The sequence below is a fragment of the Hemibagrus wyckioides genome, linkage group LG12 (genome assembly GCF_019097595.1).
Source record: "Hemibagrus wyckioides isolate EC202008001 linkage group LG12, SWU_Hwy_1.0, whole genome shotgun sequence".
NCBI classification, from domain to species: domain Eukaryota; kingdom Metazoa; phylum Chordata; class Actinopteri; order Siluriformes; family Bagridae; genus Hemibagrus; species Hemibagrus wyckioides.
The window spans coordinates 6272253-6287740 of NC_080721.1; the positions used below are offsets into that span (position 1 = coordinate 6272253).

At 40.7% G+C, this 15488-nt stretch overlaps 1 protein-coding gene across 1 annotated transcript; it reads right to left on the reverse strand.

Moving 5' to 3' along the window:
* Nucleotides 1-2220: 2220 nt before the first annotated feature.
* LOC131362807 (nucleus accumbens-associated protein 2-like) lies at nt 2221-13610 on the reverse strand. The gene is made up of 2 exons (XM_058405098.1): nt 13476-13610; nt 2221-5972 (listed from the first exon to the last, which is right to left on the reverse strand). The coding sequence occupies exon 2, from the start codon at nt 5529-5531 to the stop codon at nt 3999-4001; it is 1533 nt and encodes a 510-aa protein (XP_058261081.1). The 5' UTR covers nt 5532-5972; nt 13476-13610; the 3' UTR covers nt 2221-3998.
* Nucleotides 13611-15488: the final 1878 nt, after the last annotated feature.

A 15488-nucleotide genomic window follows, 5' to 3' on the forward strand; every position in this document is an offset into this window, starting at 1 on the left:
GAAAGCCAGCATGTGTTGAGCGCAAAACTAAAATAAATGCTTTGAATTCTGCTCAGCAGTCATGACGAATATTTTGTGGTATTGTATTTCCTATACATGTAGTAACTGGTGAAATTATACATGATACTAGGCATGATGCTACTGTGAACATCTAAAAATAATGCCACTGTTGGCTTATGTTTTGGCCGACAACATAATGTAAATAAAATTTTCATTATTGTTGTAATTTGTCCCTTTTTTGCATGTATTGATTAATACTGTTGTTACTCATCCAGTGTTCTTTCTTTCTTTCTTTCTTTCTTTCTTTCTAGGACTGATAAGAAACTATAGTAGCTATACACTGATCAGGCATAACATTATATCCACCTGCCTCAAGGCATGAACTCCACTAGATCCCTGAAGGTGTGCTGTGGTATCTGGAACAAATATGTTAGCAGCAGATCCTTTAAGTCCTTTAAGTTGTGAAGTGGGGCCCAGGACTTAAATGATACTTACGGAACGTAAAGGACTTACAGGACTTAAAGGATACTTTTGATAGATACTGACCACTGCAGACCGGGAACACCGCACAAGAGCTGCAGTTTTTGAGATTCTCTGATCCGGTCGTCTAGCCCTCACCATTTGGCCCTTTATCAAACTCGCTCAAATCCGTCCTCACTTGTCCATTTTTCCTGCTTCTAACACATCAAGTTTGAGGACAAAATGTTCACTTGCTGCCACTATAGGAGCCATGATGAGGAGTTATTTTAGATGTTATTTACTTTACCTGTCAGTGCTAAAAGTGTTATGCATATAACTTCTTGTTACATGCTAGCATGTTATGTTACATGCTAGGCTTTGCTAGTTAGCTATCTAACTAGTAAACTCTATATAACAAGCTTTATTTTAAAGCTTTTATATCTAAAGCTTAGATTAGTTGTCCCTATACAAGATGAAAGATGAAATCATGGTTCTATTTATAGTAAATAGGAACTATTTGGAGGTAGAAACTAAAGTTTTGACTGGGGAACCAAAGAAACGTTGGACTACATACATCATAGGATTGACCCAATGAAGTGTGTGTTGTCGCTCTCTGGTTAAGGTGTTGGACTATGGATTGGAAGGTTGTGAGTTCAAATCCCAGGTCCACCAAGCTTCCAATGCTGGGCCTCTGAGCAAGGTCCTTAACTATCAATTTCTCAGTTGTATAAATTGTAAGTTGCTCTGGATAAGGGCGTCTGTCAAATGTAAAAAGTTATTTTAGCCAGTTGTTTGGATTCGTCTCTTTACTGCATCATACCTAATTAGCATAAAATTAAGAAAAGCAAAAAAATACAGCACTGTCTCTTTCTAATAAAAGCTATGAAGCAATTATTGCACATAAACAAATATAATGTGCAGGATAGTGGCTAATATTCTTTTGGACTATTTCATAGCAGGTTTGTCCAGAGGCTCTTGGAAAAATGGCATTAAAATAACTGATTTCCTCTGCCAGGAGGTTAAGCTTTTTCACGCCAAAATACACCCAGGTAAGTGCAGAAATGCCTGCAGTAACACAGAATTGATGTTTTCCATTGAGTTTCTCAGTCTATGGATTTGATCCTGTGGTCTAAAGTGAAGAGTATCACATGTCTAAGAATGTCTAATAATCCTCTACAAGCATGTTAGATGAAACAGAAGGAGTCTCAGTGCTATTACACTCTCCATGTATAGCTTCCATATAAAAGACTCTCAGACTCGTCTCTCAGTGATATCAAAGCTCTACACTGATGCAGTTCCTGATGAAGTGTCCGGTTTTTATTACATTTTCATAACCATGCTCAAAGTCTTGTAAGGAAAATGTGGCCATACACAGCTTGAAGGATAAGCTGACCAATCGCTCCTCTGTTACACTTTCAGCACACTGTTAGTCATAATGTCCTCAAGATAAACAATGTCAGAGTCTAGGTTTTCATAACCATGCTTAAATCTTCAAAATAATGCAATTATTTTCAATTATTTTAGTAAAGTTTTAATATCAAACAACGTTTGTTGGAGGTTTTAGAGACCCACTCAGCCCAAAGTCACCAAAGTTAAATTGGCCTATAAATAATAATTACAGTTCTGCAACAAAGGTCTAAATAATCAGCCGGTGATGATCTGAACCATTGGCCAGGCATTTGGAAAAGAGCAGTGGTGAAATGTAATTAAATCTGTCTCACTTTGAGTGAAGGTGCCCATGCATGCTCTGCATTCTCTCCCTTTATCTGACCTGTGCACAATCAAAACCACATTTATCCTCCCTGTGTGGTGCTTTCACTTCCTGCCTCATTTAATTCTGCCAGTCGTTCACATTTCAAACACCATCTAACATTTCATACAGTACCACTACCTTTATGAAGTCACTTCTAGTAATGGGATGAAGAAGGCGAGAGCTAAATACAGAGAGAGCTGGATCATGCACCAAGCTGCTGAAGTATTGTAGATTAAGGTAGTAATTGAGTAGAGGTTGATGCTGAATTAACATCCTGAGGAGTTGAAATGCTCCATGAGATCAATGAGAAATTTAAAGTGAAGCATTTTCAGTTTTTCACAGAAATCAGACAACATCACTCTTCTAGGAATTTTAGATAAGACAGACATTATACAGGCTTCTGACAGCTCTATGAACCATAAGCACATATTCAAAATTGGTGAGCACTTGTTATGTAAATCACATCGAACATAAAATGGAAGATACTTTGCGCATCTTAGGGAGCCACCTTTTGGGGAGAGGTCAGGCTGGTACTTTCACCCAAGGCATGGTCCGTCTCTAATCATCTTCTTTGTCCTCATCTGAGGTGCTTGAATCCTCTTCCGATGTTTGTGAATCGCAATCACGGCAGCAAATGTCCTTACTATCCTTTAGGAGTGTTTTTAATACTTCCATTTGTTGAACTGTGGCTTTTATGACGAGTGGCTTTAATATAGGAAGTACACAACAGAGCAACAATCCTCCCACTACTATTGAAATTCCCAAGAACATTCCTATTTTAGCAAACCTTGCTCCCCAATTTCCCAAACTCAGATCTAACCAGTCCCATATTTTATTGTCTTTCCCAGCATTGGTTGTGGATTTCAGTCTGAAGTTTTTCAATTTTTGCACCATCAGGAGCTGTGTTATTAGGGAAATAAGTACAGCATTGGTCACCAAACAATACACATACACCGCCGTTATCTGCCAATAACCATTCAAGAGCCTGTCTGTTTTGCCATGTCATTGTACTTGTTGCATCTAGCTGCTCTCCAAGTGCAGTTAAAGCATTTTGTTGTTGTTGATCTTTCAACAGCTCCCTACGTGTGTGAGGGGTCACCACAGCAGACCAACTGGTCTGCACAACAACTTGGCACAAGTTTTATGCCGGGATGCCCTTCCTGATGCAACCCTACCATTTTACTGTACCATTCAGTGTATCATGTTAATCTCCTGAAGTAGTCTTACTCTAGTACATATTCCTTTCCATCCTAATGGTAAAGAGGTCAGAAGGTGCTCTTTTCCACAACCCCAAAAATATCTGCTACTACTATTGTCATATCTATATATTTCTCTATTGAGGGGGGTGTTATACTTTGATTTCTACAGTTTTCTAAGTTAATTTTCTTTCCTTTCCTTAAGCCTTGGGCTTGATGTATTGGTGCTCTGACAGGAGTATTTGTGTGTGTGTGTGCATGTAAGAGAGAGAGAGTATTACTTAAGATAAATTGCTGCTTTTTGCAAAATGCTGTATTTGTCATTAAAGTTCTTTGATATATTCATTGCATGTCAATGTCCATCGTGCAGATTTTGACATGTTATTTCATTGGCATGAAGCCATATAATTAGTGATAGCACTCCTTTTTTGAAAAATAGTGCCTGCTCTTCACTTTGTTCCTCTGGCTGACTTTTGGGGCTGCTACTGTCCCCTTCAACTGTCTTACTGTCCGGGTTGAAGGTGAGGACTGTCCCTTCTCTCTCTCAGTTCTCCAGATGCCTTGGAGGCACATCCTCTGGATTATCTGAATCACAGCACTTCACCCTTGTTTGCCTCTGTGCTGGCTCCCTCCTCCATGACGGCACCGGGAAAGTGATTTCTCAGTGTTTCTCTGCAGTCATTGTAGAGATGCTGCTCCAGAGTCAGGTTTGCCTGGGCCAGGTGTTTGAAGTCACACTCAAACAGGAACGATGGACTGGGCTGTGTAACTCCATCTACCTGGCCTAACACCACAGAGCCCCTGTACACTTCAATAGCCTCTGGCAGCATAGAATTGATCTTTGGCAACCAGCGCTTACGAAGCCGGCGTGCATTGGTACACATACCTGCAGCGATCACATTCATCTCACTCTCCTTGAAGTTTGGGGCGAAGTTCTGACAGTAAAGTTTGACTGTGTTGAGTATATGGCTGTCCAGAGGTTTGCGATTGGGATCACAATTGGAGAAGCGGATGCCTGTCCCACAGCTGTCTGCCAGTGTATTCCTGTCAAAAAAAGCAGCAAGCAGGCGCCGGAGAAGGACTTTGTGCTTGACCCCAGCACACAAGTGATATTTCATTAGCTGCCCACGTCTCATGAACACACCAGATCCTGCAATTAGCTCCAGCCTCTCACCTGGGTCTCCTTCTGTGTAGAGTGCAGGGTGGCAACGGTAGCCAATCTGACTGATAAGTCCTGCAGGAAGAGCTTCTCTGTCACCTCCGAGCTGCAAGCAGAAATGGCTCTCCAGGGATGGAGGCAGGGAGAACACCTCCATCCTCTCATGCATGCCATAGAGACTGGCCGAATCTCCATAGATCTTCCCACTGGTAAGGTCATCATATGAGTCATCTTCAAAGTCTTCTTCCTCATTTTGATGGGAAGTGGGGCTGTCCGTGGTGGGCAGGCTGGAGGCTCCAGGGCTTGAGTGATCTCTTGATGAGTGCTCATTTGGGTGAACCACATTCAGGGTCCCGTTTCCTGCACCAGTGGTGTAGAAAAGTGCACTCCCTCTCAAAGATCTGCTCCTGAGTCCCTTGGCATCATCATCAGTTTGCTTTACTTCACTCTGAGTACACACAGGGGTCTCCAGCTTCTCCTCTTTAATTTTACAGACAGACGTAGGCAGGTCACCTAGCAACAGTGAGGCGTTGTTGTTGTTTGGGCTGGGACGATTGTCTGTAGCAGATGTCTGAGAGTCACAGAATGGAGCATTGGCCTTGAACATCAAGTCCATTCCACGCTCCACAATGTTCTGGATCTGCAGGTAACCAGCTGTGTACATGACCATGAGCTGGTCACTGGCTGTCACCATCATTCTGCCCGTGTAGCAGAAAGAAAGAATCTGCTGGAAACAGGATGGGGACACCAAAAAGGGGAGTTCGAACAGAGTCTGGCTGCTGTCACTGAAGAGGTCACGGAAGTAAAGGCTGCTGGCAGCCAGCACGGCACGGTGGGCCTTAAAGGCCTGTCCATTAACCATAATGGCCACATCACAGTGCTGGCCCAGCAGCCGCTGCTCATTCAGGCTGTCCAGCACCGCACTGGCAAAGTTGGGGATCTTCATGTGCAGGAGCTGAGACATTGTGCCAGCTTCAGATGTCCTCAGAATTCCCAGTGGGCATCCAATCAGATGTGCCAACACGGCATCAGACAGATACTCCTCCGATAAAAGCCAGATAAGGGGAAAAATTGCAAAGCAGGTGCAGACTCCTCCAAACTGCTTTTGCCGTCATGTCTCTACCCTTGGATGTTGGGTTCTTTGCTCCTCCTTCCGCTTTGTCTGTCTTCGATTTTCCTCCTTCTCTTTCCGTACTTACTTTGGTGAGTCTCGTGCAGTGGTTCAAATGATACCACATGGTTCTGCTTTCCACCTGGACCGCTGTTGGAGTGGCTGCTACGACTTTGTAGGGCCCCTCCCTCTGGGTTCGTTCCACTTCCTCCTGAACACTCTCAGATATATCTGGTCTCCTGGAACAATTGGGCATGGAGTGTCTGCCTCCTCAGTGGGCTCCTTGCTTTTCTCCTGCACATAGATTGCATTATGTATTGTAGTTAGTTTCTTCATATGAGACCTAAGTTCCATTTGCAATTGCTCTAGTGGAGGCCCTTTATAGGGACCTCTGCAATATGGCACAGGCATTGGTCGACCTGTAAGCATTTCATGCGGGGTTAGGTGTGTCCTTCTGTTAGTTTGCATGCGATAGCTCATTAGTGCGAGAGGTGAAGCATCAACCCAGTTAAGTTTAGTACTTTCACAGATTTTGTTAAGTTTGACCTTGAGTGTACCATTTATTCTTTCTACCATCCCTTGCAATTGTGGATGGTAGACAGATCCTAATCTTTGTTTTATTCTCAGTTGTTGCAGTACTTGCTTTACAGTTTTCTGAATGAACGCTGATCCATTATCTGAGCTAATCTTCGATGGAATTCCAAATCTAGGTATTACTTCCCTTGTATGAAATTTTATAACTGTTCCTGCCCCCTCATCTGCAGATGGTACTGCTTATACCCATCTACTAAATCTGTCTAAGCATATATTTTTTTTGCCTTGAACTCGCTTTTATCATCTCCACATAATCCTTCATTAAGTGCTTAAATGGCCATTCAAGTATCGGTATATGGCCTATAGGTGCCGCTGTTCCTTTCCATTTTTGGCACATACTTCACATGAGGATAAAAATTCATCCACCATTTTCCTTATAACCTCCACTCTTGCACAATGGTCAAACCCATGAGCATCTGGAATCAAAATATTTAAGAGTGCAGTTTGATTTGACTTTCATATGAACAGCAAAGCCTGTGCCACATAGAGTGTTCGTATGGGCCTGCTTGCTGTTGAATCCGAATAATATCCTCCAACTGAGCCTGTGGCTCTATAAGATTTACTGGAGCTAATACTGCTACTTTACATCCAAAGGCCTTTTTTTGCTTCTGAATCTGCTATATTGTTACCTTTAGTGACATACTCATTCCCTTTTTTATGGGCCTGATATTAAATGACTGACAATCGTTTTGGTAACATAATAGAAGACATTAATTTACCTATCTGTTTGGCATGTTGGATGGGGGTTCCATCGCTCTTTTTAAAATCTCTCTGTTTCCATACTGCTCCAGACAGATGATATACACCATAAGCATAGGCTGAGTCCGTAAAAATATTTATCTGCCTCTTTGCTAATTGGAAAGCAGCTGTGCGCACTTTTAGTTCTGCTAACTGAGCAGAGCATGGCTGTAAACAGTGTTAAGATAGAACAGGATTAAATTCCTCTCTGTCCTTCATTAACACTGAATACCCTCTGTGATTTCCTAAATGATCTCCAAAACTAGACCCATCAATGAAGTAAGTGACTTCTGCTTCAGATATTGGTATAGATTCCAGTTCAGGCTGTAACCTAGTGAATGCCAATGAATTAGCTACACAACCATGGGGCTCACCTTCATACGCTAAAGGAATCAATTCAGCCGGGTTAACTGTGTTACATCGCTTAATAGTAAAATATGGATATGTGAGCTAGAATACGAGCCTGAGTTAGAACAGATTTCCCTTGTTCTATCAACTCTACAGCTTTGTGATGTGTATGAATGATTACTGGTTAACCCATAGTTAATGCGGAAGCTTTCTCATATGCGTAATATACTGCTGCAAGACCTTGCTGATAGCACAGTGGGTAACTTTGCACTACATTATCTAGCTTAATGCTATAGTAAGCTAGACGCTGTTTTTATTTGTTTACCCTTCAGCTTGGTTGGCCACATATAGGTGGAACAGTTTAGTATAATCAGGTATACCCAAGGTAGGCACTGTTTTCAGTTCTTTCTTTATAGATTCAAGTGCTAACAATGCATCTGTATTCCATCTTAATGGAGCACTTACATCTTGCAGTCCTACTTCTTTTATTATCTCCCTCAGTGGAGCTGTTTTTACTGAATATTCCTCTATCCAATCAGCACTAAAACCAGTTAGCCCTAAAAAGGTCATCAGTTGCTTTACTGTTTGTGGCAATGGTGCTTTACTCATGCCTTCTAATTGGGTTGGGGCTATATTGGCTTTTGTGTCATATGAAATTAAAGGGCCTAAATATTCAACTTGTGGCTTGCAATATTGTAGTTTGGCTTTAGATACTTTTTTTTTACCCCCCTGAACTAACTGACGGAGTACCTTAATGGAATCTCTATGGCATTGTTCTCGTGATGTTGAGCAGGTCAATAAAACATCCATATATTGCAACAGTGAACTGTCTTAAGAACCTGACTTAAGAATCTGATTGAATATATGTGGTAAATGTTTAAACCCTTGCGACATTCTAGTGTACGTACATTGCTTACCATCACATGTAAATGCAAACAGATATCTACTTTCTTCTGCCACTGGAACACGGAAAAAGGCTGAACAAAGATCAATCACAGTGAAGTATTTGGCTCTGGGAGGGACATTGGTTAGTAGTGTGTGTGGATTTGGAACATCAGCTGGACAGTCCTCTGTTATATCATTGATTGCTCGCAAGTCATGAATGAGGCGCCATTTAGATTTGTCTGCTTTAATCACAGGAAAAATTGGAGTATTACAATTACTGGTTGTTTCTATTAACACGCCTGCTTTTGCGAGGCCTTCGATAATATTTTTTATCCCGGCTTCTGCCTCAGATTTCAGAGGACATTGTGTCTTTCAGGGTAGTTGTACATTTGACTTGAGCTGTATTCGGATTGGGCTGGCTGACTTTATTAGTCCTACATTTGTGTCATGCTAAGACCATAACTCAGATGGACCCTGACTTTCCATTTCCTGACGTAGCTCAGTTTCAACTGTCTGTACTACTTCAGATGTTGATGTCATTTTTGTTTGTGGCTTGTGACTAATAACAACTTCTAGGTATCTAGGTATTACTTCCCTTGTATGAAATTTTATAACTGTTCCTGCCCCCTCATCTGCAGATGGTACTGCTTATACCCATCTACTAAATCTGTCTAAGCATATATTTTTTTTGCCTTGAACTCGCTTTTATCATCTCCACATAATCCTTCATTAAGTGCTTAAATGGCCATTCAAGTATCGGTATATGGCCTATAGGTGCCGCTGTTCCTTTCCATTTTTGGCACATACTTCACATGAGGATAAAAATTCATCCACCATTTTCCTTATAACCTCCACTCTTGCACAATGGTCAAACCCATGAGCATCTGGAATCAAAATATTTAAGAGTGCAGTTTGATTTGACTTTCATATGAACAGCAAAGCCTGTGCCACATAGAGTGTTCGTATGGGCCTGCTTGCTGTTGAATCCGAATAATATCCTCCAACTGAGCCTGTGGCTCTATAAGATTTACTGGAGCTAATACTGCTACTTTACATCCAAAGGCCTTTTTTTGCTTCTGAATCTGCTATATTGTTACCTTTAGTGACATACTCATTCCCTTTTTTATGGGCCTGATATTAAATGACTGACAATCGTTTTGGTAACATAATAGAAGACATTAATTTACCTATCTGTTTGGCATGTTGGATGGGGGTTCCATCGCTCTTTTTAAAATCTCTCTGTTTCCATACTGCTCCAGACAGATGATATACACCATAAGCATAGGCTGAGTCCGTAAAAATATTTATCTGCCTCTTTGCTAATTGGAAAGCAGCTGTGCGCACTTTTAGTTCTGCTAACTGAGCAGAGCATGGCTGTAAACAGTGTTAAGATAGAACAGGATTAAATTCCTCTCTGTCCTTCATTAACACTGAATACCCTCTGTGATTTCCTAAATGATCTCCAAAACTAGACCCATCAATGAAGTAAGTGACTTCTGCTTCAGATATTGGTATAGATTCCAGTTCAGGCTGTAACCTAGTGAATGCCAATGAATTAGCTACACAACCATGGGGCTCACCTTCATACGCTAAAGGAATCAATTCAGCCGGGTTAACTGTGTTACATCGCTTAATAGTAAAATATGGATATGTGAGCTAGAATACGAGCCTGAGTTAGAACAGATTTCCCTTGTTCTATCAACTCTACAGCTTTGTGATGTGTATGAATGATTACTGGTTAACCCATAGTTAATGCGGAAGCTTTCTCATATGCGTAATATACTGCTGCAAGACCTTGCTGATAGCACAGTGGGTAACTTTGCACTACATTATCTAGCTTAATGCTATAGTAAGCTAGACGCTGTTTTTATTTGTTTACCCTTCAGCTTGGTTGGCCACATATAGGTGGAACAGTTTAGTATAATCAGGTATACCCAAGGTAGGCACTGTTTTCAGTTCTTTCTTTATAGATTCAAGTGCTAACAATGCATCTGTATTCCATCTTAATGGAGCACTTACATCTTGCAGTCCTACTTCTTTTATTATCTCCCTCAGTGGAGCTGTTTTTACTGAATATTCCTCTATCCAATCAGCACTAAAACCAGTTAGCCCTAAAAAGGTCATCAGTTGCTTTACTGTTTGTGGCAATGGTGCTTTACTCATGCCTTCTAATTGGGTTGGGGCTATATTGGCTTTTGTGTCATATGAAATTAAAGGGCCTAAATATTCAACTTGTGGCTTGCAATATTGTAGTTTGGCTTTAGATACTTTTTTTTTACCCCCCTGAACTAACTGACGGAGTACCTTAATGGAATCTCTATGGCATTGTTCTCGTGATGTTGAGCAGGTCAATAAAACATCCATATATTGCAACAGTGAACTGTCTTAAGAACCTGACTTAAGAATCTGATTGAATATATGTGGTAAATGTTTAAACCCTTGCGACATTCTAGTGTACGTACATTGCTTACCATCACATGTAAATGCAAACAGATATCTACTTTCTTCTGCCACTGGAACACGGAAAAAGGCTGAACAAAGATCAATCACAGTGAAGTATTTGGCTCTGGGAGGGACATTGGTTAGTAGTGTGTGTGGATTTGGAACATCAGCTGGACAGTCCTCTGTTATATCATTGATTGCTCGCAAGTCATGAATGAGGCGCCATTTAGATTTGTCTGCTTTAATCACAGGAAAAATTGGAGTATTACAATTACTGGTTGTTTCTATTAACACGCCTGCTTTTGCGAGGCCTTCGATAGTATTTTTTATCCCGGCTTCTGCCTCAGATTTCAGAGGACATTGTGTCTTTCAGGGTAGTTGTACATTTGACTTGAGCTGTATTCGGATTGGGCTGGCTGACTTTATTAGTCCTACATTTGTGTCATGCTAAGACCATAACTCAGATGGACCCTGACTTTCCATTTCCTGACGTAGCTCAGTTTCAACTGTCTGTACTACTTCAGATGTTGATGTCATTTTTGTTTGTGGCTTTTCTAGGCATGTCTTTTCTAGGCTAGCATCTTTGTCTGGGTCATTGTACAGTCAAACTCTGAATTTGGTAACATATGCCTCAGGAATCTGTGCTTCAATGAACTTCCCCCATTTATTGATTCTTACTCAATTGATGACTTACATCACTTTCTATCTGTCCTGTCCAGTACACATTTGCTTTTGGCTCTGTAATCATCATTTGATTTCCTATACCTTTCGTATCTATATACACACCTTCTGAAGAGCACCATATTTGTAGCCCTAATTTACATAATGTATCTCTTCCTAACAAATTAACAGGAGTCTGATTTGAGACTAAAATAGGTATAGTCACGCTTTTGTTGTTAGTTGAGGAATAATTTGAATTCATGCATGTTTAAACTGCTCCTGTGTCTCCTAACATGGGTGTGTTCTACCTTCTACCTTAATATGTAGCATGGGTTCTTGTTCAGCATTAGTTGTTAAAATTGGTAACTGGTTCTCCCCTATAGGATTCTCTGGGTATCTCTAATAACCATGTTTTGGACCCCCCCCCAAGGGTTGCATTATGAACATTATGTCCAGTCTGTCCACCTCCCTAGCACACTCCTGGTGGAAAGTTAACACAGATGTTTCTTTGGCCTCTTTGAGGCTGTTTTGCTCTCCACCCTTTCTGCTCTGGTTGTTGGGAATAAACTTTGACCATGATATTGTAGCTTGGAACTTTTTCTTATGTTTATTTGTCTCTTTAGCTCTTTTTCATGGGTCCTTAGTTTCTGTTCATTCTTTCTGTATTGGTCGACAGCATGTGAAACATGGTCACAGAATTCCTTGTGTGGTTTGGAATTTAAGCTGACCACATCTTCCAGCTGGCACTTTACAGGCTGTGGCATGGCATTTATCACAGCTTGTCTAAACAGTGTAGCCAGTAATGGATCTCCCTCTGGATCCCCCCTCTGTCGCTTCATTCCATTTTTTCAGTTGCCTCTGAATGTACAGTGTTGGGTTCTCTGCTTTCCCCAACTAATCGCCCTTTAATGCCTTTGGGTCAACTCTAGTTGGATACTCGGCATGCAGGGCCTGCCACACAGCAGGGCGGTAAGCATCGAAGACAATTCCATCCATGTGATGTGTATCTACCACCTCAGTCAAGTCAAAAGCTTGGAGAATGTCTTCCATCTTTCCTCCTCCCAAGATTTTTGCCAAAAGGGCTTTTAAGTCCACCACATATAAAAGTTTACCAGCAGTCTCATCCTCTAACACTTTTATCCACTTTCCAGCTCCTTCGTGGATGTTAGGAGGGTGAGTGACAAGCCCCTCAAGGTCCTGTGTAGCCCACGGCACATATTGTCCCTGTGCTCATTTAATTAAAATTGGGAATTGTGGAGCTAAGGGCCTAAGTCTTCCTGTATCTCTTCCGCATTTTCAACTTCCTGCACAGAATGATAACTCCTCTTCACCTTCATTCTCTCTGCTGTATAATAATCTACTTCTACTTTTCAACGCTTTATCTGTCTCACTTCTTAGTTGTCCTGGTGTCCTGTCTCATCTTTGGTTTCACATACAGCTCTCTATCCCCTTTATCCAAATCAACATGACGTTCCATCTGCATTTCTCCTAAAACTTCCACCATTCCCTTGAGTACTGGGAATTGACCTTCCAGGGTCACATAAGGGGGAGGTTTTGCCAACCCCTCCCTGCTGTTATTCTGTGCCTAGCTGTCTGACTTTTTAAACTTTTTGTTCTCCTGCTTTTTCTTTTTTTCACTACCTCTTCTCCTTCTTTCTTAAACAGAGCTAACACCTCTCTTTCTTGCTGTCTTTTTAATTCTCTCTGCGTACTCTTTTTGTTTCTCGCTGTAGTCTTGTAATGTTTTTTTTAGCAGAGTTTCCATTTCCTCACACAATGCTACATCAAATGTCCCTTCCTTTGGCCATCATACTTTTAGCTCTCTTTTGCCATTTGTTTGAGATCTTAGTTATAAGCTCTTTACACAACGGATGTTTTAACACTAATGTTTCCACAGGAGAGGCTGCCATTACGTCCTGTAGACTCTGACACCACAACTTTATCCTTATTGCTTTTACTTTACGCTTATTTAGCTGTTTTATTATTAAGTACCGTAGTCTAGTGCATGCATTTATTTCCTCTGGAAGCAATGTTCTTTAAATTGGATGGGTCTTTGTTAAGCATCCTTTCCACCACTGGCCATTCCCTGCAAACAACACAAACTAAGTATATAAGCAAAAAGCTGCTTACCTTTGTAGGTGGCCACCTGTTTGTGCTGCTCATCAAGAAAGCCCACAGTAATCAGCCACGCCTTTGCCCCTTTCCTATCACATCGGGGTCACCAAATTCTTGAAGAGATCACTCTGAGTCTCGGGTTTTGTTACCAGAAGCTTCTTACCATCAAGCAATAACAGCCCGAGTTGGTTTGCAAAGCAACTCCCTCTCTAACCCATCTTATAGTTTCCACTATACATTCCTGCACGTCATCACGACGTCTGTTTCTTATTTGTGGGCCCCCTTGAGCATACGAACGGTGGGGCCACTCTGCCTAGGTCCAGCTTACGTTACCATATATGGTCACATTCCAATGCACACACGTTGGACACACTAAGCTACAACAGTTCATACATGTATACCATATGTGGCACATTCCTTTGTACACACATCAGACACACTAGCTAATACAGTTTATACATCCATGCTGGCTATACTTGAGTCTTCATGTCCCGATTAATAAAATGATTCTACATGCTCAGGTACAAAAAAATTGTTGGACTATTGATCAGAAAATGCAAAGTTCAACCTTCAACTGCTCAGTTATATTAATGAGATAGATGAAAGTCACTTTGGATAAAATCTAAGCGTAGCATGCAAATGCAAGTCTGTATTTATGCCTGACAACCAATTTGCACAATTTAGGTATGTACACCAATGCGAACGCTGATTATTCTGCCAAGCATAAGCTGCTTTGGAGAATTTTCATAAAAGAGGTGACAGAAAACACTAAACTAAAACGCTGAATGGTCATGAGAAAATGGAATCTCCTGGGAAATCTGGGCAACTTTAATATTTTCTTAATATTTAACATTTCATTATACCCTCTTTAAATTTAGGTATAAATTAGAGAACTTTATTAATCCCCAAGGAAATTTGGTGTCACAACAGCCACAACACAAGGGCAACAGGGAGGACTAGGACTTAAAACATATATAGATGTAATATACATATATATATATGTAACAGAATATACTGTACATATACATTGCTCTCAAGTTATACAGGTTATAATGCAAATATTGCAGGTTGACAGTTTAAAACTGTGCTCTTTAGATTACTCTTAGGTTTTTTTTGCTAGGTATGTATCTGGTACATTTGGAAAAGCAATAGCAATGTGTTTATGTGCAATGTGCAATGTATTTGAACTGATGACTTTGCAGGAGTTGTGAATGTCCTTCATGAGTAATGACTCCATTTACACTAGTTTGAATGATGCTATATTTAGTGATGTAACAAACACTGAGTGATTTATTATGTTCTGTGATGATCATATCTAATCACAGATGTACCAGTTGATCAAATCAGGACATTTATTTAATCCAGAAGCGAGAAATGGAAATCATTTTTATCAAAACATTGTACACAACCATGTCATATCCTTTAAATTGGTGTGTCTGAAGATATTGCAAAGCGCTCTGTCATCACATTATGTAGCAGTATATTCACGTCTAAACATTCATATCGTTCAGCACTTATCCGTGGTGTAGATGCTCATCCAGTTTAATGGTCTGAAAATAAATCTGGAGCTAAGTGGATAAGTACAAAACAAGTATCAAACAAGCTGTAATCAGATGGTCTTTGTCATTGCGATCTGTTCCTGCTTAGACACGGACTCTATCGATCCGTAACGTTTGTTTCGCTCGTGTCTAAAACCAGGTGACTCACAGCATAAAAATGAAACAGTCTAGACTCAGTGGAAGGTACTGTACTGGTAAAAAGCTCTTTGCGCCTTGATTATAATTACAATTTAACGGCACAAAAAGGTCTAATTGTGTCACTGATGATTAGGACTTCGGCACATGACTTAAAAGCAGGCCTGCTAATACTAAAGTAGGAGGTCGTGAATTCACTCCAGAGCTGTGATTAGTTTTGTGTGTTTATGGATTTATTTATAAAAACAAGATGTCAAGGTGTCAAAGGGCTTGAATTCTGCATCAACCAATGGCATTTAAGGTAGAATGTAAAGAATGGCTAGCAAATTGGTTA